The sequence below is a fragment of the Ascaphus truei genome, chromosome 10, assembly GCF_040206685.1.
Source record: "Ascaphus truei isolate aAscTru1 chromosome 10, aAscTru1.hap1, whole genome shotgun sequence".
Taxonomy (NCBI): Eukaryota; Metazoa; Chordata; class Amphibia; order Anura; family Ascaphidae; genus Ascaphus; species Ascaphus truei.
Window position 1 is genome coordinate 37,120,655 of NC_134492.1, and position 22,238 is coordinate 37,142,892.

The 22,238-nt window shown below is 43.3% G+C and overlaps 1 protein-coding gene across 16 annotated transcripts in view; it reads right to left on the reverse strand.

Annotated features, from left to right (window-relative positions):
- RASAL2 (RAS protein activator like 2) overlaps nt 1-22,238 on the reverse strand; it is a 264,917-nt gene that overhangs the window by 64,392 nt on the left and 178,287 nt on the right. The window contains exon 1 of one of the 16 annotated variants that reach the window (XM_075616623.1): nt 5,205-5,774. The exons of the other annotated variants lie outside the window; for them this stretch is intronic. Within the exon in view, the coding sequence (XP_075472738.1) occupies nt 5,205-5,424 (220 nt within the window). The 5' untranslated portion in view covers nt 5,425-5,774. Of the gene's footprint in view, nt 1-5,204; nt 5,775-22,238 lie in introns of those variants that run through there. 16 annotated transcript variants of the gene reach the window in all.

Consider the following 22,238-nt stretch of genomic DNA (forward strand, 5'->3'; position numbering starts at 1 on the left):
GGTGCTCAACTCCAGCCCTCAAAGACCCCGCCAACAGGTCAGGTTTTAAGGATACCCCTGCTTCAGCACAAGTAGCTCAATCTGTCCCTGCTTCAGCACAGGTGGCTCAATCAGACGTTCAGTCAAAGACTGGGAGTCTGATTGAGCCACTTGTGCTGAAGCTGGGATATCCTGAGAACCTGACCTGTTTGGGGTGGCTTGAGGACTCGCGTTGAGCACCCCGGGCCTGAGGACCAGCACAACACATTGGTGGCATCTTCGTTGTTGTCGGACTTCTCCCAAGTAGAGGTGGTGTGAAATAGATGTCAGGCGAGACTGAAGCACTTGCTTAAAAATAACACCTAGCTTCTGCTGATAACCGTTGCCTTGCGCAATATTAAAGAAGCAATTCTACCCACCGTTTCTGCTCCCTGTTTTATCTGTAAAGAATTTACACACTACCCCTAATTATGCTACGATGTTAGAATTACTCATCTACTTGTATGCATCGACTAAGACACAAATGACGTACAGTAATTACTTATAGATTTTTATCCTATTTTGGTGGATATTGTGGGGGTTCTGATCAACTGGTCAGTGCCAAAGGCCCAAAGGGGATTCACAGACGTAATTATTTGTGATTAAAATGACAGGAAATAGAAATGAACAAAAAACGCGCTTCATAAAGAGCTACAGGAAATGATTTCCCCCCCTCTGGGGCGATGTACTGACAGCTGCAACTGTAAACCTGTGCTAGGGAAATAATGAGGAGTTCTGTAACACAGAGTGACATTTATAGAATGTTCTGCATTCAGACTAATCCGAAGGCACACGGTTCATCCAGCTCATTTACATGTCATTAAGCAGAACCTTTCAGTGCTAGGAGGGGTCTGCAGCACACTGACCGGCAGTGCCCGCCCTAAAGCGACATCGCACTTAACCGAAATGTAGGTATATCTGCAATTCCATAATGTTTACATGTCAATGAGTCATCATATCTACATATTGATAAATATATAATACGCTATAAAGAAAACTGGCCTCTTTTAAAACCTTTATACGTCTATTATTATTATTATTTCATTTTGTTCGTCTTGCCATTTTCTACCTTTTCCCCCATTTCCATTGGGGTCTCCGAATTAAGGGGGTTATTGACAATATTCTTTATGCCAACCGCAATGATGCCAAGAGACCAGTAACAAACAAGGGAACAACTATTCCAGTGGAAACTTTCCAAAATAAATATCAATTAAAAAAAAAAGGGTGTCTAGTTTTAACCCATGAAATATATCACTGACATTGGTTCCGTTTGGTCTCACTAGAGACTGCACCCTTAACTCGCCCCTAAAATGCATTACAAGCTAAGTGATTATTGTGATACATCCATAAAGGTTGAAGGGCTTATTAATGTTGTTCTTTAGGATTTGGATTTACTAACTTCTATAGAGAGCCCCATTATCCACTATTTCCTACCTCTGGAACCCTGTTTTTGGAGGGTTAGTATCTCAGGCTTGGGAAACGGCACCCATCTAAAATTGGTCTCGAGAGAGCAGGAAATGGAATTTCAAACCGGTCCCAGGAAAAGGAAACCCCGTTTTCAATAGAGCAGCACAGGTTACAACTTAAAGTAGAAAACAACATATAACCCTAATTTGGATATGTCCTCTTTCATTTCCCTCCCAAGTCTCCCTGCCAAAAAAGATTAAAGTATTAGCAAAGTTGGCACTTGTATTCTACAAATAAGCTGGGCTGTCACCAAGCAGAACATACTAATGGCTATATTCATTAAGCCGAGATAGTGCTGATCGTGGCAAGGTCACAAGAAAACTGGTGTTTAAGTCAATGGTAGTTCTCTCGTGTTTCGCTGTGATCGACAGTAACTGAGCTTAATGTATAAGGCTCTAAAGCCGGGATTCACTAAGCTCCGATAGTGTGATATCGCACTGCGGTACTCTAAGTGCCACTGATTTCAACTGCAGTTAACACGGGATAGTGGTGGGATTTCCATACTGAATCTACCCCTAAGCGTTACTGAGTAACATCAGGGCTTACTTTTTTTCTCAACTGCATGAGAAAAATAACGGGAGACTTGAAGAAATATCCCTATTCTCTTGACTTGCATTGACACGCGAAAACTCTTATTAGGGACAAAGTAGTAAAATCTTGTTCTCTCTCGTTAAGAGAACGGCCAGGCAACCTCACTTGTGAATTTAATCTACAGCAGGAGACTCCCTTTGATTACATGCATTTACAGTGTTGCACTATATGCACTTGTAAGAAATCCTTAGGTATCGCTTTGCCTCCCATTACACTGCTTTTGGGTCAAGAAATTCCCCTCACTGTTTCCATTTGTGTTTGTAGCACAAACCTTTGTATTGATCTTGTATATCCCTGTTAAACCAATGTGAATTTGTAGAGTACAGGTAGTCCTCGTTATCCAACATTTCACTTTACAGCGAATGGCATATCCAACGCTTTACAATGCATACCTGTGGGCCATTTTCCGACGCCGGAATGCGTTATCCAGCGCTCACCGCCACTGATTAACATGGGACTCACTTTACAACGGTTTCACTATCCAACGCTACTTCCAGAGCGGATTCCGATGGATAACCGAGGACTGACTGTACCATTGCTAAATAAGAATAAATAATAAAAGGGGGAGCTGACCAGCATGCGTCAAAAAACCTCTAAACAGCTGAATTTCAGGCAAAGGGCCCTAATTCCATTGTAAAAAAGCAAACGGGTAATACATATTTTTTTGTAATACTCGTGTAGGGCAGAGAGATATGAAAAGGTGCATTTCTGCTATTTAGAATCCGACATAGAAATAGTTCATGTTTGGAAGAAAGAAAATCATGCTCATCAAAAATGAGCATGCGGTGGTACAGTGATACTCAATATTATCATATATCGCCATCCCCAGCGAATGCTTTATCGCAAACAATGGCTGGGCCTTCTTCTGGTCTGTACGGCCGCGGTAACTCTTATAGGAACGGTATTGCACAGCGCCCCCTGCTGGTGATTAGCTAGCGATGCAAAGCATTGGGGGTGAATACAGCAAATCAGCAGCTGGAATTCTGAAAAGCCTAATCGGTTGTTCAAGCTTTGAGAGCTGTAAGTACATAGTATTACTTGGTATCACTGTATGCTATACGTCTTTATATTCTTCTGGAGGAACTTTTTGCTTAACCCCTTTTCTGCTGATAGGTCCTGCAACGCAATCCAGTGACTGGGACCTGCAGATCAAAGTCTGTCAAAGTAACAACAGTGTCCTGGATTGTTGATTTTGGTCTACTATATGAGTGACTCAATAATACCAATGCTGCTGTCCACAGCCAGAAGTCCTGAAATGGTTACTGCAAGGAGTCCACAGGCAACCTAAGGTACAGTACAGCACTTATAATGCCTGTGGACTGTTTAACAGACTGAAAGTAAATCATCTATGGCTATAAAAAAAAATATTTAGAAAAAAGGTTTCATTGTTTCAATTTCTACCAGGGATGGAGGGGGACAGGTTGAAGGGGTCAATTTGTTTGTTCTATACTAGTGGTTCTAAAACCGTGGTTCCGGGACTATTGGTGGTCTCTGAAGAAGCTACTGGTGGTACCCAAAACTTTTCAAAATTCCTTTAACGAAGCTTTATGCTGCAGGCTGTCTTTTAGATACAGGAAAAGTACATTTGAAATAGAATAAACATATAGAATTTTGTTTATCATTTTTGTATAGGTTTTTTCACTATATGGTTCTTAGTGCATAAACAGAATATAGGGTTGATGTCAGCTAATGGGGATGGGGTGCGTGATAGACGCTAGATTCCACACCTTTTTCAGACACTAGGTCTTGACACGGCTTGTTAGTTGTCTTGAGAAATGTTCCAGGGGGGACCAAAACGTCGATGTAACAATAAACATTTCTGGATTCTTTATATGGAAGGGAAGTGCTTGCTGTTATTTATTCTATATACGCAACCCTTTGGTTGTAATGTTTAGCTCTTATATTCCCTATGTGATATGTTCACAGTGTCTTCACCATCTATGCTGATATATGTATATCTATATATATATCTATGTTTATAAAGAGATAAGTGTGACGTATAGTGATTCTTAAAACGATTTTTAACATTCGAGTGGAATGCGACATAGAAAAGTTTGAGCACCCCTGATCTATTCAGGATTGATAGACATGTATACCTCCAGAAAGTCATGATCAAGATGAAAGACAGGAGGTGGGGCGAGGACCAGATAAAGCAGAGAGAGCAGGGCAGTCACATGTTGTGCTAAAATATGTACAAACCTCAAGATAAAGTTTGAAAAAGATTTCAAAATATTCGTACTTGACTTTTTTTAAGGTAACAAACCACAAACACTTTCACATTTCATCCTACGTGGCACTGAAACGTTTTATACCTTCCCATCTGGTATTGATCGGCAATCAGTTGCTTATCCCTTCAAGTACAAAGTAATTAACCTTTCTGCTGCTGGAAGGAGTATTACATTGATTGCAATATGCTACAGTCCCTGTAGTAGCAAGAGGGTTAAGAAGTTGTTTCAAGTCGTGTGTGTGTGTGTGTGTGTGTGTGTGTGTGTGTGTGTGTGTGTGTGTGTGTGTGTGTGTATATATATATATATATATATATATTCATTATATGTATGTATATATATATGTGTATATACAAATGTATATATACACACACTGATTAGATGAAGCCTTGAAGTAAGGCATTTTCTTTAGGGAAAAAAAATATTCCTGTTTACCAATAGTAAAGATTCTCTACATAGTGAGTTTGTAACCCAGTGACAGCGATGTGTCACCTAAAACACTATCCTGTACCAACATTTGAAAATTAGAATGTAAGCTCTTATGGCAAGGATTATTACAGCTGTACCTCACAGCTCTAAATAAATTGAATGTGCTAGTAATAAACTGAAGTCAAATCCAGATTTAGATCACACACGCACACATTTTTAAATAGATGTATGTATGTGTATATATATATATATATATATATATATATATATATTTATATATATATGTGTGTATATATATAGATATATGTATGTGTATATATAGATATATGTGTGTGTGTGTGTACACACACACACACACCTATTTTTAAAGGGGATAACTATTCAAGACACAAACCGAGGAGCCTGGCTGGTTCCATTCACTAATAACCAATAACTTCAAGTAAATTTACAGAGGCTGTATGTAAGCCACCCTACCGAGAAATGACAGAAGACTCCTCTCCTCTTCTGTGCTGCTGTCCAACCACTCTGCATCTCCCGGGGAAAGGAAACTCATGTTTCTTGCTGAAAACTTTCCCCACGTGTCACAGTGTTCACTACTCAAACCCGAGCTCAGGCAGCACAGGGCACGCAACAACTCTCCAATTGCTGAATAACAGGATAGCAACGAGACGACAGCTAGGGATCCCGGACGCATGGGTGGCCAAATCAATAGTGTGAGGCCATGTTATAAACCTCAGTTGCAGAAAGAATTGTAGTGAGAGCAGATGATAAATGGGTTTCTAAATGATCCGAATATTCTAAATCCAAAGAGAAAGAATGCCAGCTCAATGACATGATATTTCTCTGTGCTGTAGGAGGGGTCTGTTGGATTTGTTCCCATTTATCTGATGTTATCGCTTGAACAGGCTGTTACTGTCCACCAGTTCCAAGCCAGTGCTACAAAGCACACATGCTGCACAGTGCTCCCCCTTGCAGCTTGTGATGGGCTGAAGCATCCTCCCCTCTAAGAGTTCTTTCCCTTCTGCAAAGGCAGGTTCATCAATCTCTGATTAGGAAGCACCGGATGCTCCATTCCTCCCTCCTTCCCTAAGCCTGTCTTCCTCCCCCACCCCGCACTCCCTGCCCAGCGTGTGACGGCTGCATTGATCGGCGATAATGGAATTTGCAAATAACTGCCAACAGCGACATTAGGGGCTACTCCAGCGCTTGCTCATCGTCAGTAGGAACTGGACTGGTCGGATGCCCAGCTTGGCTTCCGGTCTTTCTGCCCGGTGGGAGTAGAAGGCAGGGGATTGGTAGCGGAGGAGGATAAATAAGGGTACAGAGAAGCATTATCTATGTGGGGAGAGGATAGGAAATCTTGTCACTGCTTGTTCTACACAATATTTCACCTGCATAGTGGAAACAGTCTCTGTAAGGTTTGGTTTTGCTCTATAAGCCTCCTCTGCTTACAGTGCAGAGAAGTCATCCTTAACTTTAAAAGGAGGTGGCACTGTGTAGCTGGGACGATGCCCTGCAATGCAGGTACTTACACAAAGCAATGCTTGGATTGGGGACTTTTTGAATGACCGTGCTGGTGTCTCTAAGCACGCTTTGTTAATCAACACTAAAACCACGTGCTGCCACCAAAGAGATCAGCCCATTTTCATATGAAGCAACCGTTACAGTAGCAAAAAATGAGTAGCAAACATCTGTTTACTGTGATCATGCAAAACATGTGTTTTCCTAGCCACTATTTAACCCCTTCTTACAAAGGATAGGCCTTGCAGCTATTTTGGTAAGCTTACAGTTTAAAGGTGCACTTTCAATAAGGACTAGAGTGAAACAGACTAGTGTGTGTGTGTGTGTGTGTGTGTGTGTGTGTGTGTGTGTGTGTGTGTGTGTGTGTGTGTGTGTGTGTGTGTGTGTGTGTGTGTGTGTGTGTGTGTGTGTGTGTGTGTGTGTGTGTGTGTGTGTGTGTGTGTATATACACACATACATACAAATTTTTTTTTTTTTTTTTTAAATATATATTTGAATTGTTTGTGAACAATGCAAACTGTCACTTGGTGTTTGTTTTCCACCATCCCCTTCTTTGTCTCTAAGTCCTTAGTAAGTGCCCTACACGTGTTCATAAATGACATGGTAGGGAGTGAGCATGTACTCTACATACCGAATTACATCACAGGGGGGAGGAGGGGAGGAGAGGTAACAAGAAACACCCCAACCTCAGACTCTGGTCCTTCAACATTTCCCCCCAAAATTATTAACAGGTCTTATCCTTGTCTGAATATTGGAAAAGCATGAAATGTAACCCTTTAATCATCACAGGCATTATTTTATTAGGCGAAACTGTGTCTATAAACTGACCTTTCATGTTTACCCAAACAGAATTTCAAACAGACCTAATTACAGCTCCCGAGGAGCTGGGGAGGGATAGTGACATGAATGGTGTTACTGGTCACACAGGCTTCCTACACAGGATGACTTGCACGCATCTCATTTACTAGCTCAGCAGGAGAAAGGACACAACCCAAGAGTTAATGTGTTGTTGTCATTCTCCTAGAACTCCTCTTAAATGCATGATGCCCCCACCCTTTTAAGCTGCTTAAGCAAGGGAATTTCAGTATTTCATTTGTTCTGTATAAATCCTACCTTATCTAGCAAGTCAAAGCTGCAGTCCAACTTTGCAGCATTTCGTGTATTTGCAATATAGTTAACCCGACATTAAAAAAACTTATGGTGTGTAAGAGTAGTGACAAAAACCCAGCACCGTACAGTAAATACAAATACAACTTGTGGTGCCTTTGCATTTCTCAGACAGGTCTTCCCCTTATCGCAAGCAAACAATTCAGGAATGTACAATTTTTTTTTATTATCTATATTATTCCAAACTGGTGTAATAATAATAATAATAACTTTAGTTCATATAGGGCGTTTATCCCAATGGGACTCAAAGCGCTTCCCAATTACAGTATAGTATACACAGGAATTTTTACAGGCACAGTCCCTGCCCAGATGAGCTTACAATCTATGATTTTGGTGCCTGAGGCACAGGGCGATAAAGTGACTTGCCCAAGGTCACAATGAGCTGAACCAGGATCCTCTGATTCAACCTCATTCAACAGGATCACGCTTGCTGTCTAGTAAACTTCCACGCCTGCCGTCTAAAGCAGGGGTAAATCCTCCAGCTCATTCGTTAGACGACATATTACCTGCGACGGCGAACTGTCCTGGCAGCCAAATATCTCGGCGGTATAATCGTCCAGGCTAAAACAGACGCAGATAATTGGTACCAGACGCGTGTACATTTCGGTTGCAATACAAACCTATAAGCCTTCTCTACCGTTTCTAACATTTGCTGCACTTTGAGTTTTTTTTTTTTTTTTAACTTTGCAAATATGCTATTTATCTTTGGCTTTTCGGTACCAATATGCGCAATCTACACAATTCATATTTGATTTGTTAGCGGTTAATTTCTAATGTGATAGTAATTCACACATAGCAATGATCAGGGCTTAGCTAACATCAGTATCTTTACAAATCATAAAAGCAGTACAAGGCTTATCCCAAGGCAGGATGTGAGGTGGAATAGGGGAAAGCACATTTATTTTATGGAATGGCCAAGTCTTTAAAAGCAGACCCACCCCCCACCCCACAAACCCCCCCACAAAATGTGCTTCCTAATACTTACAGAACAGTGGTAGGTATCCTGCTACATGCAAGTGCGCTGGGCTTTCTGGTTCAGATATTCACGAGAGACGTGCAAGTTGAAAAGATGGGTGCGGGCTGCAATAGTACAGATGGACCCAAAACGCATGGGATTAGGTAGGGGGATAGTGTAGGAAAAAATGGCAAGATAATGTTGAGTGCTGACTTCAACAAGTAATAAATTAGGGCCGTTCACAAAAAAAATCAGAGGTGACATTTTTGTGACAGCCAACCAGAGATAGGAATGCAGAAGGTCATTTTTAATTCCCAGGGCATTGGCACTCGACGGGAAGTACCTCCTAAATTAAGGGTTCACAATTCCTATCCCCTTCTCTGGCCTGCAATGTCCTGAACGCCTCTAAGGTGGTACAAGGGCTAGAGCTGTCCAATCTGTGCCAAGCTTACCATGCTGGAGGACCAAAACCTGCCACAATACCAGGTAGCAAGATATAAATATTATCCTTCTTCCCCAATATCCCTTAGCATATAGCCAAAGTGCAGTCATACTCAGCACTGCTATATATTGCAGCATGATCATGAACTGCTACTTTCAATGAAAGCCCAATCCGATTCTTGGGTGCTCTGGGATTTATGTGCAAGAAAAAACGGCGGGGGCGTAAATGCCTTAAACGACGAACAAAGCATATACGCGATAAATACATTGATTGCTTCACATTGATTGCTTAATACTTATTAAAGCTCCGCCAGGAAGTGCCGTTTCAGCACATTGTGACAGTTACCAGTGGTAGGTCAGGCATTACTTATGGAAACACTTTGTGTTATGTGTAATGCGGCCTTTAACATGGGGAGGTCAGAGAGGTCGAGAAAAAGACTGCGGCAGGTAGAGTATTACACCACGAAAAGTTAGGAAATAAGGAATACCATTTAAAGCAGCAATCTTGCATTATTTTTATTTTTTTTAAGAGTTATAGGATTGAAGCAGGGGGTCTCCGCAGCTAAACCCCATTAATTTCAGCTCATGGGGAACCCCGTGCTTCCCAAGATCGGGAGTGGCTCAGTGAGTAAAAGACACTGACTGGCACTGAGAGTTTGAAGCAGGGCCGCCTGGTTCAATTCCCGGTGTCGGCTCCTTGTGACCTTGGGCAAGTCACTTTATCTCCCTGTGCCTCAGGCACCAAAAACATAGATTGTAAGCTCCACGGGGCAGGGTCTTGTGTCTGCAAAATGTCTCTGTAAAGCGCTGCGTACAACTAGCAGCGCTATACAAAAACATGCTATTATTATTATCGTTACCTCAGTAACGGATGCCGGTAGCAGCTTCAACTGGGCTTAAATGTCCCGGGTCATGTGGGCCAATAGGAAGCTGTGGCATCATCCCTTGTTGCTTCCTCTTGGACCGTGTGACCGGGACATTTACATCTGCGGAGCTGCTGCCGGCACCCCCAACGGAGGAAAGTATCTCGGGAAGCAGGGGGTTCCCCATGAGCTGAAATCAACACTGTTCAGTGTCACCATGTTCTGCCGCTTTAATATGAGGAGACACCTGGTAACACGTAGTTAATGCATTAACTGCCACCCCAACCTCCAGTTTTTGGAATGAGTGGGGGCTCCAGAGCAGAACTGTGTTATTTTCAGCACCGGGGACCCCTCCGTTCCCGAGATACGAGTGAGGTTACCGGTATTACTTCGTTTTGTTAAAGGGGATGTAAATGGCCATCCAAAGAAGTTGCAGCTTCCTATTGGCACAAGATTTGGTGGCCATTTTGTTTCCCCTGTGAAAGATTTAACCCTTGAAAGCCGGGGGCCATGGCGCGATCACACGACTGCTTTTCCTTCCCATCAGTTCAACTTAGTGACAGACCACGCTCCCCTACAAAAACGAGTAGGGCCGTAGGATATATATATATATATATATATATATATATATATATATATATACACACACACACATATATACATATATACACACACATACATATACGTTTTAAGTTATGGTGGGTGAAAAGGGCAACAAGAAACCTCCACTGTATTGCATATAGCAAATAAAAAGATCACTTGTGAGCACATTCACATGTCTTAGGCCTGGGACATAGAGGAGCAAACAGCGCTGAGCCGCGCTCCTGCTCTGCCTCGCCTGCTCCAAAATGGGGCTTTTCCCTGTCCTTGCAGGCGAGGCAGTGAGCGCGCTCTGGGGGCGGGGCGGAGGCGTGCCAGGAGGCGGGTCTAATCCCCCGCTCCCATTGGATGGGAGCGGTCACGTGACCGCTCCTCCGCTTCCCCGAGCGGCAAATTTCAAAACTGCCTGTCTCGGGAAAGTTTCTCAGCCTCCGCACGCATCAGCGCGCATGCGGAGGGAGAAAATATAGCCGTGCTGATGACAGATGCAGGGGCTTTGTGCATCTGCTCAGCGCGGCTCAGCCCGCCTCAGTGAGCTTAAAACCACTATGTCCCAGGCCTAAGCCAGGTCTGCAACCCTACCTTTCACCATTATCACCCAGCATAGTGTTTCCACTGCAGCAAGGGATTCTGGGAAATGACATGAAAATGAGCACACTGTGTGCCTGAAAAACCATTGTTACATGGAGCCCATATAAACTAATGCTTGCTGTTAACACAGCTTTAAAGCATATATATCTATATCTATATACCACACTTATTAAGGTTATGGTGGGTAAAAAAGTGACAAAAACCCTCCACACTAAAGCATATAGCAACTGTAAATATTCCTGTATGTTCATTTGCATGTCTTAGACAGGTCTGCAACTTTGTCTTTCACCATTATCGCCCAGCACACAGCACTTCCACTGCAGCAAGAATCCCAGAATCCATTGCTGCAGTGCTGTGTGCTGGGTGATAATGGGGAAAGGCAGGGTTGAAGACCTGTCTAAGACATGCAAATGAACATACAGGAATATTTACTGTTGCTATATATATCTATATCTATATATATCTCTATCTCGATATACAGTGGTCGACTAATCACCAAAAAAATCTACTCGCCACCTAGTACCAAACGCGTGCTGCTTGGGCAAATAGGCGCTCGCCACGATGTTAAATCCACTCGTCCAGGGTGTGCAAATGTATAGGTTTGTCGAACACTGTCATATATATATATATATATATATATATATACACACACACACACACACACACACACACACACACACACACACACACACACACACACACACACACACACACACACACACTTTGGTTCACATTTACTAATCTGTGCTAAACCTCAAAGTGAATGAGCCACAAGGTGTGCAAAGGTTTACAGCCAAGCCTGTGTCCTTGTGGTGCCCGTGTGGACATATCACATACTGCCAACTTCTTCACATCCACAATGCCAGTTCCTGTTAGTCCCTTGTAACCTCAAGCATTACAAACCAACTGTTTCCCACAAATATATGCGCAACGAGACCCTGCTTCTAACTAAAAACGGGGTGTGCTCTGGTGACATATGGACAGCTTCAGAGGCGGCAAGGTGCCAACATTTCCCAGACTCTTTACTCGACAGAAAAAGATTGCCAACTTATTCCATTTTCTGAAGGCCAATATTATTTCCTGGGCCTTTTAAAAATGGCCTACCCTGCGAATATTCTCAGGAAGTGCGCATTAACTCATCAGGCTGCTGGCAGAACAGGGGTTAACTGTTATCATGCAGAGGAAAGGGACTAATTTAAATTTAATTTAGGACACAGGCGGCTTTGTCTCCTCTCATTCTTATATGCAAGTGCAATACTATAAATATTCAGTGTGCCGAGCGCTCATTCGCAAGAGAAAAGTCCCTTTCATAATCATGATGGAAAAAAAACCCACTCCGAACAAGTAGGCTGGCTTTTTTTTAGATTATTTTCTTTAATAATAATAATAATAGTTATATACTATATAATAATTATGTTTGTATATCCTAATTTATATAGCCCCGACAGTTTATTCAGCGCTTTACAAAACCAATACAGGGAATTATAATACAATAAGCGCAGCAAAGTCAGACAATCGGAAAGGAAATTCCTGTCCCGGAGAGCTTACAATCTAAGTGGTATGTTGGGAGACGTATAGATATAATATATTTATGATAAGAAACAGTTCGAGGAGGCTGAAAATGTATAGAATATTCTCATTATACGCCATTTCTCGTCCATTTCCAGATGGGAGTCATTTTAAACTACCTAAATGTTGAGTGGAGATTTAACATTGTTACGTACATGAAGACAAAAAGTGTTTGGAAAATTGGTGCCAGGCGAGCTTAAAACCCCATTTCTTTGAGGTTACAGGATGCCTTCTACTAAAAGTGGGTATTGTTGCAGCAATAATGCTCTTGTATGTACTATAGGTTGGACAAGACATCTGCTCGCTGGAGAGGTATAGGCCTGTATTTGGTTGAAAGGTCAGCAGTCTGGATTCTCAGTTTAAGGGAAGGGTACCATTAACTCATTCAGTGCCCCTGTTCGCACTGAGGAACATTACATAAATGAGCTTGTTTCAATTCCAACAGAACTAGTTACGTTGGGACAGTTGCTTTGAGTCCTTTGAGGTCGTCTTTGACCTCCTGACCTAGAAGCAGCTGACGAGCCAGCTCTGTAAAAACGATCAAGTGCTAGAAAGAAGGGATCATCTCATCTGGGCGCGAGAGATGTCCTGAAGTGGCCTCCGTATCACTCAACGTGAAGCTAAAAGGTAGGGGGAAGACAGGGGGACGTTTGAAGTGACATCATGGGGCGATTGTTTTGAATTCACGAGATGCCAGGGGGTTGGTCCCTGTAACCCCGGAGGACTGATTTTCTCAATATATGCAACTCCCCCCCACCCCCAAATGACCTATGTTGAATCCACTGCTGAATGGGTTAACCAATCAAATTGACAAAAGTGCTCGAGATCACAGGCACACATAATAAGATACAGCAGGGATCTAAATATATGGCTAGATTCAATTGTGAGTGATTTCCAGTACATTGGCTACCTTAGATAAAGATCTGCTACCCAAGGCATGCAGAGCAGGCACTAGTGACACACACACATAATCTCCCATGTTTTTATTGTTTAGCAGGAAATACTTGATTATGTGAATAAGGCATATTATCATTAGATTTTATTTGCGTGGTGCCAACATATTCTCTCCCATGTGGGCGGGAGAACAATAACTTTGTATGACGAGAGTACATATCTGTTAACACAAACCAACAAAAGAAAGAAGGTCCCTGCCCCAAGAAGTTTACAATCTAGCATCATTCAAATAAATACCTGCATGCTACACCCATCAGTGATTAAAATGCGACTGCAACCGCTACAATGCCTGGCATAGTATTCAAAGGTTTTTCCATCGCAGCCAGCATCATAGAACCGTGACTTTTTGTGCAGGTAGACAATGCAGGCCCGTCACTAGGGTAAGTGCTGCCCTTATGCAAGCACTATTAAGGATGCCCCCTCCAAAAAAAAATTCCCCCCAAATCCCCTCCCCCCAGGTAGGATGAGGGGGTCTCCGGAGCTGAACCCCATTCATTTCAGCCCCGGGACCACCTGCTTCCTGAGATACCTCCTCAGGGGGTGCTGGTATATCAGCTTAGGTTTAGCTGTCCCATCACATGGGCCAATAGGAAGCCGTGACATAATAGGTGGCTTCCTATTGGCCAATGTAACCGGGGGCTTTAAACCTGAGCAGGATATACCGGCACCCCCTAAGGAGGTGTATCTCATTAAAGTAGGGAGTCTCTGGAGCTGAAATTAAGGTGGTTGAGCTCCGGAGACCCTCTTCTTCAATACCTCATGAATTAAAAAAAGAAAAAAGGAAAGCAGGATTGCTGTTAAACCCTCCCCCCCCCCCCCTCTCTCTTGTAGCCCCTAGGCATTGCCTTACCTACTTACTGCCCAGGATCGGGCCTATACGTGTATTCCTTCTCAGTATGGCTTTATATTTCAGCATGGTCCTGGGACCCCCAACATGAAAAAGCAGTTTTAATGCAGAAATGGACAAATGTAACTGGAGAAACACATTAGCACGCTACAGTACAAAGCTTGCTGCTGTAAGCCGTGTTACTGGGTGGTGGCCTGTTTTTGGGAAGTGCCCTTGTGCCGTTCAAGTTTCACTGTACCTGCCCAAACCTCATCGCCCACGTGTGACAACAGCGATGACTCGCCCCTAGCACTAAATTTAACCTCTGTGGGTTGCTAGCACAATTGGAATGATCAACAAGAAAACAGAAACACTTGGATACGGAGATCAGAGTTGATCTGTAATCCTATTGATCTCAGAAAGATCTTGATGTTTTTTTTAAGTTAGCGACACCTTTTATTAGACCAAGATGAGAGATTTTATAAATGGAGATCCAGATTTACTAAATGGTGTTGAGCCTTAGCACACCTTGAAGGGGCGGTCCCTCTTAGGACAAAAGTGAACCAAGGACAGTGGCACGTTTAGTATGTTAAGTAGAGTTCATCGATTTTCTTTTATTTGACATTTCTAAGTATTTTCCCCCAAAAAATTCCATGGTAAAGAAATGTTTTAGAGGATTTTACAATCTTTATATAATGTCTTTTGGTGATACAACTGGTTGTTGGCCCTCAAAGCCACATGTAAATTGTTCTTCTGGTTTTGTTCTTTGTTTATATAGTGACACTCTGTGTGCCCGTTTGCGTGTCATTACCCAGAATCCCTGGCTGCAGCGGAAGCACTGTATGCCAAGAGATAATGGGGAAACGCAGGGTGGCAGACCTGTCTGAGATGTGAATGTGCTAACGTGATCGTTACATTTTTTGCTTATATACTAAATTATGACGCCACCATTAGTTAAACAGATAAACATAAGTAGCTGAGATGCTTGAACTCAGTGTTCTGTGAAATGCAAAACATTCACATTACACAAGATCCGAATAAGTAAAACAGTTACACTATGGGTGATCTGTCTAAGCTGATAAATGCTTTAAACAAAACCAATTTTCAACCAGCTAAGGCCAATTAATTCACTTCATTAAGCCATAAAACAAGCCTAAACATGGTTTAGTAAATATGTCCCTTCGTTTGTATTTAATAACAATGTTATTTTCCCATCTAGTGCTGAAGTGTACGCGGCACTGTACATAGAACGCTTTATGCTTAAATCCTTGCCAGGTACAATTTACAATCTAATCTTTGCTGAGCCAAAGGGGGGGGGGGGGGTAAAGAAAGGATAACATAACATCCTAGGGATCTGACACTACGAATCAAACCTAGTTTACTTGCATCAAAGGCAGTGATGTTATTAATGTACATTCAATACCTCCCAGGTCCTTCTTCCAGATGTAAAAACTACATAACATACATGAGAAGTCTCCAAATTATGCATGGCACATTAAAAGGTCTCAGTCACCCCGTTACTGCGCTATAAAGAAGGATCCAGCATAGCATCCCACAATGCAGAGAACATTGAGGACATGGAGCATCTGCAGCAGCCCCAATACTCAGGCAAAGTCTTTGGGGCCTATGCAGAGAGCAGCGAATTTTAAAATTGGCGAATTTATTAAAAAGTAGCTTTTTTGGAGAGTTTTATTCTCCATATGCAGAAAAGTGCGAATTCTGCTATGTTTAACATGGATGCGTGTGGCGAGTTTAAATTGGCGAGATGCGCGCTTCAGAAACGTGTAAAAACAAATTTGCGCCTTTTTTTTCCCTTTGCAATGGCCGCGAGCGGCAGCTTCTTGCCAGTTTTTTCTGGCGAGGCAAAAAGGAGACAATCGCGCCATTTTATTGGCGCGAACAGCCGCTAGATGCCGTTCGCGCTTCTCTGCATTAGGATATTTTTAAAACTGGCGAGATTGAGGTTCTCGCCAGCCGCGAGGCGAGTTTTACAAATAGAAAAGAAAAATTGGCGCGTTTTTCGGAACTCGCCATTTTCTGCTGCTTTCTGCACGATTTTCTCCAAAAAATGGCGAATTTCGAAATAGCGCTGCTCTCTGCATAGGCCCCTTTGTTTTTATTTTCATACTAGCTGATATACCCGGCGTTGCCCGTGATGTAATGTTCTGGCTCCCCCATCCTCCCTCTCAACTCCCTTCCCCTCCTCTTCACAGCTGTTCAGAGCTGCGCCCCCCTCCCCCCACTGTTCCCAGCTCCGATTCCCCCCCCCCATTCAATGCTTTGTTTCCCCCCTCCCCCCCCCGTTCACAGCTCCGTTCACCCCCCCACCCCCCCCCGTTCACAGCTCTGTGCCCCCCATGTGTTTGGCAGCTGAGCTGACTGAGGGGGGAAGTGTGTGTCAGTCAGTCAGTGAGTGTGTGTGTCAGTGACTGAGTGTGTGTGTCAGTCAGTGGGCTTCCCCCCCTTCTCTCCTGACTCTCCCCCCTCTCTCCCCCCCTCTCCTGATCTCCTGACTCCCTCTCCACCCTCTCTCCTGACTCTCTCTCCCCCCCCTCTCTCCTGACTCCCTCTCCCCCCTCTCCTGACTCCCTCCCCCCCTCTCCTGACTCCCTCCCCCCTCTCTCCTGACTCCCTCCCCCCCTCTCTCCTGACTCCCTCCCCCCCTGCGCCAGCGCCTGTCCGCCGCCATCTTACCGGGGGCAGCTGCAGGAGGAAGGGGGTCCTTCCGAAGGCTGCCTGCCCACTGCCTGTCCCCCCCCGCGCGGAGCTACTGGCCAGGGCTCAGGTGAGCCTGGGGGGAGATGGTGGGGGGGGAGCCGGCGGGGAGGTGAGTTGGGGGGGTAGTGGGGGACGGGGAGCCAGCAGGGAGGTGAGCTGGGTGAAGAGGTGTGTGTGTGTGTGTGTCAGTTGGGTGAAAAGAAGAGAGTGGCAGTTGGGGGACGTCATAGAGCCACCAATCTGATTGGCCGGAGGCTGAGGACCAATCAGATTCACCACATCTACCAACAACCATACAAATTTCAAGTTTATATTTACATATATTCGTTTTTTTCATTGCATGGTTGTTTATCTGTGTATGCATCACCCACGCCATTATTTTTTTATATAAAGGCATTGTCATTTATTGCTGCTTTGCGCCTCTCTCCTTTTTCTCTTTGAGGCTCTGGTTCTGTGAAGGATTGGTTACCCTGATTTGAGAGGCTGCAACTATTGCAACAAATTGGACAATTGATTCCATACACCGAGACATTTATTAAATGAACGGATTGGACCATTGATTACCTACACAGAGACTTTTATTAAGTTATTTATGTACTAAGTGTTGGTTCGAGACCCACATTGTAGCTCCCCAGTGGGTCATGTCACAGACTACATTGTTGGTTTATTAATTCTATCACTGCTATTGCGTAGGCTTTTATCTGTGTTGTGCAATGTACACACATATATATTACTATCCAGTTAGGGGAGGTTTTCACCTCAAGCATCATCATCACCTAGTTGCCCTATTTACACCTCATTTAATATCCACCCCTGGAGGTATTACTATCCATTGTATCTAGCACACATTCATTGTGCTAGTCCTATTAGTGTTGTCTATTCCTTAGCACACAATTTTGTGCGTATATTAATTTCACATCACGTTGGGGACTTTGTGTTACATCTTTCAACACATCTCCCCCCCCCCCACCCTTTTGACATAGTTTTTTTTTTTTTATCATTGGAGCACCCATTCTTTCCTCTGCATTTTAAAGAACATTGAGAATTAGTCAAGCGAGTGTCCACTGAATGCAATATCCAACGGACAGCAGGCTTGTGGATTAGCTCTGCCCACAATAGTTACAAATTGCTCACCGTAAACTGTTCACAATTCTATAAGACGGACAGCTGCATATCTTCGAGCAACAAAGCAAACCAGCCCTCAGAGGTGGATGAGTGTATACTGAAACGCACTGTACCCCTTACTGCACTGAAACGCACTGTACCCCTTACTGCACTGAAACGCACTGTACCCCTTACTGTACTGAAACGCACTGTACCCCTTACTGCACTGAAAGAGTTAAAGGAGCAGTCCAAGCGGGTGATTTTGTTTGTACGTTTTTGTTGTTGTTTTTTTTAACATCGCAAGGCGGTGTCCGGCGCTGAACCCCATTAATTTCAGCTCCGAGGACCACCTGCTTCCAGAGATACTTACCTCTGAAGTGGGTGCCGGTATCCCCTGTGTCACGTGTGTCAATAGGAAGCCGCACCGGATGGCGTCAAAGCTTCCTATTGGCCTGCAGGACGCGGGAGCCTTGAGAAGTGGCCGCTACGTGAACCTTGCTAGCCGAGCGGCTACCGCCCACCTCTACGGAGGTCTGTGTCTCCGGAGGCAGGGGTTCCCCGGCGCCGAAATAAATGGGGTTCAGCTCCGGAGACCCGCTGCTTCGATCCCATGTTAAATAAATAAATGTGCCTGCCTGCTTGAATTGCCTCGTTAAGGATACACTTGGACACATACGTTGTGGCTGTAGAAGTCGGCCGTGGAACAACATCTGCATTATGCATTGCCCCGCACTGGATTGCCGGCCGATCTGGCAGCAATGGGTTAACATGTTGCCGAAATACCCCAGCGGAGGCAGATAGGTATTTATACTTCAACCAGGCTTAGTCACAAATCTCCCTGGCGAAAAATTCACAACAGGGCCAATTTTTAACCCCTTCCTCCCCACAAAAACAAATATTAGTTGGTGTTAACATTTTACACAAAGCTGCAGCATTCACACGTTGGATTAAATATATGAAACAAAGGTAGTTTGTAAAAACAAACAAGAAAAGGGGTTCCCCCCACTCCCCCTTCTTTTCTTCTGGACCCAGTAAGTGAAACGGCTTCTGTAAACAACATGCTAATCTCACACATCTACTGAGACAGGTAACTCTGCTTCAGGGTTTAAAGAGGAAGTCGGGAAGGGCTGCTGGTATCTGGGTGTTAAGTGACATTGATGCTATCTGTCCCTCGGAGGCTGGATAAAGGCTCAGGCGGGATTATCTCCTGGCATGTTATTGAAAACACAACCTGGTAGTTAGTAACAAGTCCTCAAACCGGACGGCGAGTGTATAACTCGCACTTTAGATATTTTAACGAGGTTAGATTTTTTTTTTTTACCTTATGACCCCAAAAAATAGGGAGCAGCAAAGGAAGAAAGTCAAGTCTCTTATTCAAACTTGAACCAACAAATAATATTTCTTCTCTAGTCTTCTGAAAGTACATTGCAAATACTATGTTACAAGCTATACTTGCTCTGTCCTGTTTCTTCACCATCACAATCTTTATTATGACATTCTCCAGTTGCATCATTTGGGTAAATACGGATGTGAAATAATTATTATGGAGAGTCACCACTTTATGATCCAGAAACACTTTGCAACTAGTCAATGCAATATCACTAACAAAAGCAGTACATAATCTGTGTATAATATATATATATATATATATATATATATATATATATATATATATATATACACACACACACACACACACACACACACACACACACGATTTTTCCATCCCTGTGTTAATACATACATATATATTTTATGTCAATGTGTCCAGTTCTGGATTTGACTGCGGTCACCAGAACAGATATATATATATGTTTGTGTGTATGTATACATATATGTATATACGTGTATGTGTATATATGTGTATATATATATATATATATATATATATATATATATATATATATATGCAGTGTTCAACAAACCTATACATTTGCTCGCCCCGGGCGAGTGGATTTAACATCGTGGCGAGCTCCTATTGGCCCAAGCAGCACACGTGTGGTACTAGGTGGCGAGTAGATTTTTTTGGTGATTTGTCGACCACTGGTATGTGTATATATATATAAATATATAAAATAGACTCAGACACGCGATGTGTGTAATAGTGCAGTGACACCACATCAAGCGAGTATGTGTGATGGGACTATACAAGTTTAACTTTCTCCTGGAAAGAGGAGCTCTGAGGTTAATAGTGTATAGAAATACAGTACAGCCGGGCTCTTCAAATGGTGGCCATGAGCCAAATTGAGCTGTGGAGGGTTTCAGTGACTCCTGGATTCTCTGCACCTGCTAATTCATTGTAGTTGCCTACACAACGCAGTGCATTTCTTTCCGCACGGACTCGCTTGTAAGCCAAGGTAATATAAATATTTATGGAACAGATGCTACGGCTTGCAACATGTTACAATTAATGTGAGTCTTAAATGTATCCAAAACGAAATGACAACGCTCTCGTGGTCCTTTGGACCGTGCAGCCGTTTCTGACCCGGCCCTTGGATAACTAGTTGAAGAGGCCTGCAGTACAGCATGCTAATTTCCAAGAGGAAGCGGGTCGTAAAGATCCCAGCCCACACAAAAATGCACTTCGTACCCGCACAGCGCAGAGAACATAATTATAATAATCTCTGTAGCCATTATATTACAGCCAATGCAAACAAACAGCACCCAAACACCGCCCTGCACAACAAAGTCACGCTGAGGATCAGGGGCTGAGAACCACTGGGCTATGGATGTTTGATATTAATCACATCCAAATACCACCCCACACGTTCAATACTGCAAAAGATGCCTGAAGGTCCAACACCAGCACATGGCGTACAGCTCCATAATTCCCTGCTGTGATGCATATTAACCCCACGGACGTGGGCTGTGCCTGGAACACTTGCATTGCATTCTTGTGCCCTCCTTCACGTCGGTTGAACTGGAACCCCATTGCTGCCTTTCCAGGGCTTCCAACCCCTGGTAGTGCCAGTGTTCATAGCCTCTCCAGCACACACAGGGTTAATTCCCATGAGATATTAAAAGAAAAAGGGCTATGCGCAGACACCTACGAACGAGCATGTATAAACAGCACCATTCATAGCATCTTGTGTCTGCTGCCTAAAGGGCATTCTGACAAATCCCAAGCAAAGAAGCGTATGAACTTTAACACGCAGAACAAATACTTTCCCATGTGACACTAAGGTATTGTGAATATATATATATATATATATATATATATATATATATTCAAATAACGAAGGAAAAAACAAGGGGGAGGGGTGGGAAAGGAAAACCTCGCATCTACTTTTTACATGAGTTATGCCACCATAAGCCAAAGAAATATCCTGTTTGTCTTACATAGGTAAGGTTTGGCGGTGCTCACGGGTTGTGGATAATATAAAAAGAAAGAGAAAAAAGTAACCCGTATGGGAGCACTCAGGTATGCAAAAAATTAATTAATTTATTTATTTGACACAATGCAAAGAAGAATTAAATAAACAGTACATGATTAAAAACACTTAAAAAATAGGCATGGACCCCTGTCACGGTTGTTCCCTTTTAAGCACCAATTAACAACACTAGGGAACGACATGCATTGTCGACCCTATACATGAGTAGAATAGTGACTTAAACAACACTAGGGTAAATCAAATAATTCACAATGGGTTATTGGGTTCAAAAGGCACCTAAACAGAGCTAAAGAAAATTCACATCACACACCAAGCGGTAGACTAGTCAAAATATCATTGACAGTCACCAGGCAACACACATCTGCATGAATATACAACAATCTTTTGACCAGTACCTTCAGCATAAATCCTATGTGGGAAAGGTGGTAAATTGGAATATGCGCATACCATTAGAGCTGACTTCGTGCGTGCCAGTCTGACACGCAGACACGGCACATAAGCAATAATACATTCAAACACCTGCAGCCTTTGCCTCCCTCATCCATTTTTGGCGCGAAAAACATCACTATATAAACAGCATACAGCTTGAGTCCCCTCACCACTCCTAGTCAAAGTCTCTGGACGAAACGCGTCGGAGTGGGGGTGCTAGGCAGGACCCCTGACCCACTGGCTCACGTAACTATGTTACCCAGCACCAATGCTAATTATTTTTCTGGACTGTGACTTTCATTATTATTTTTTCATTAGGGGCACTGACTACTTACACAGGGTTATGTAATAGGTGTCCATTAGGCATTTTCCTACACA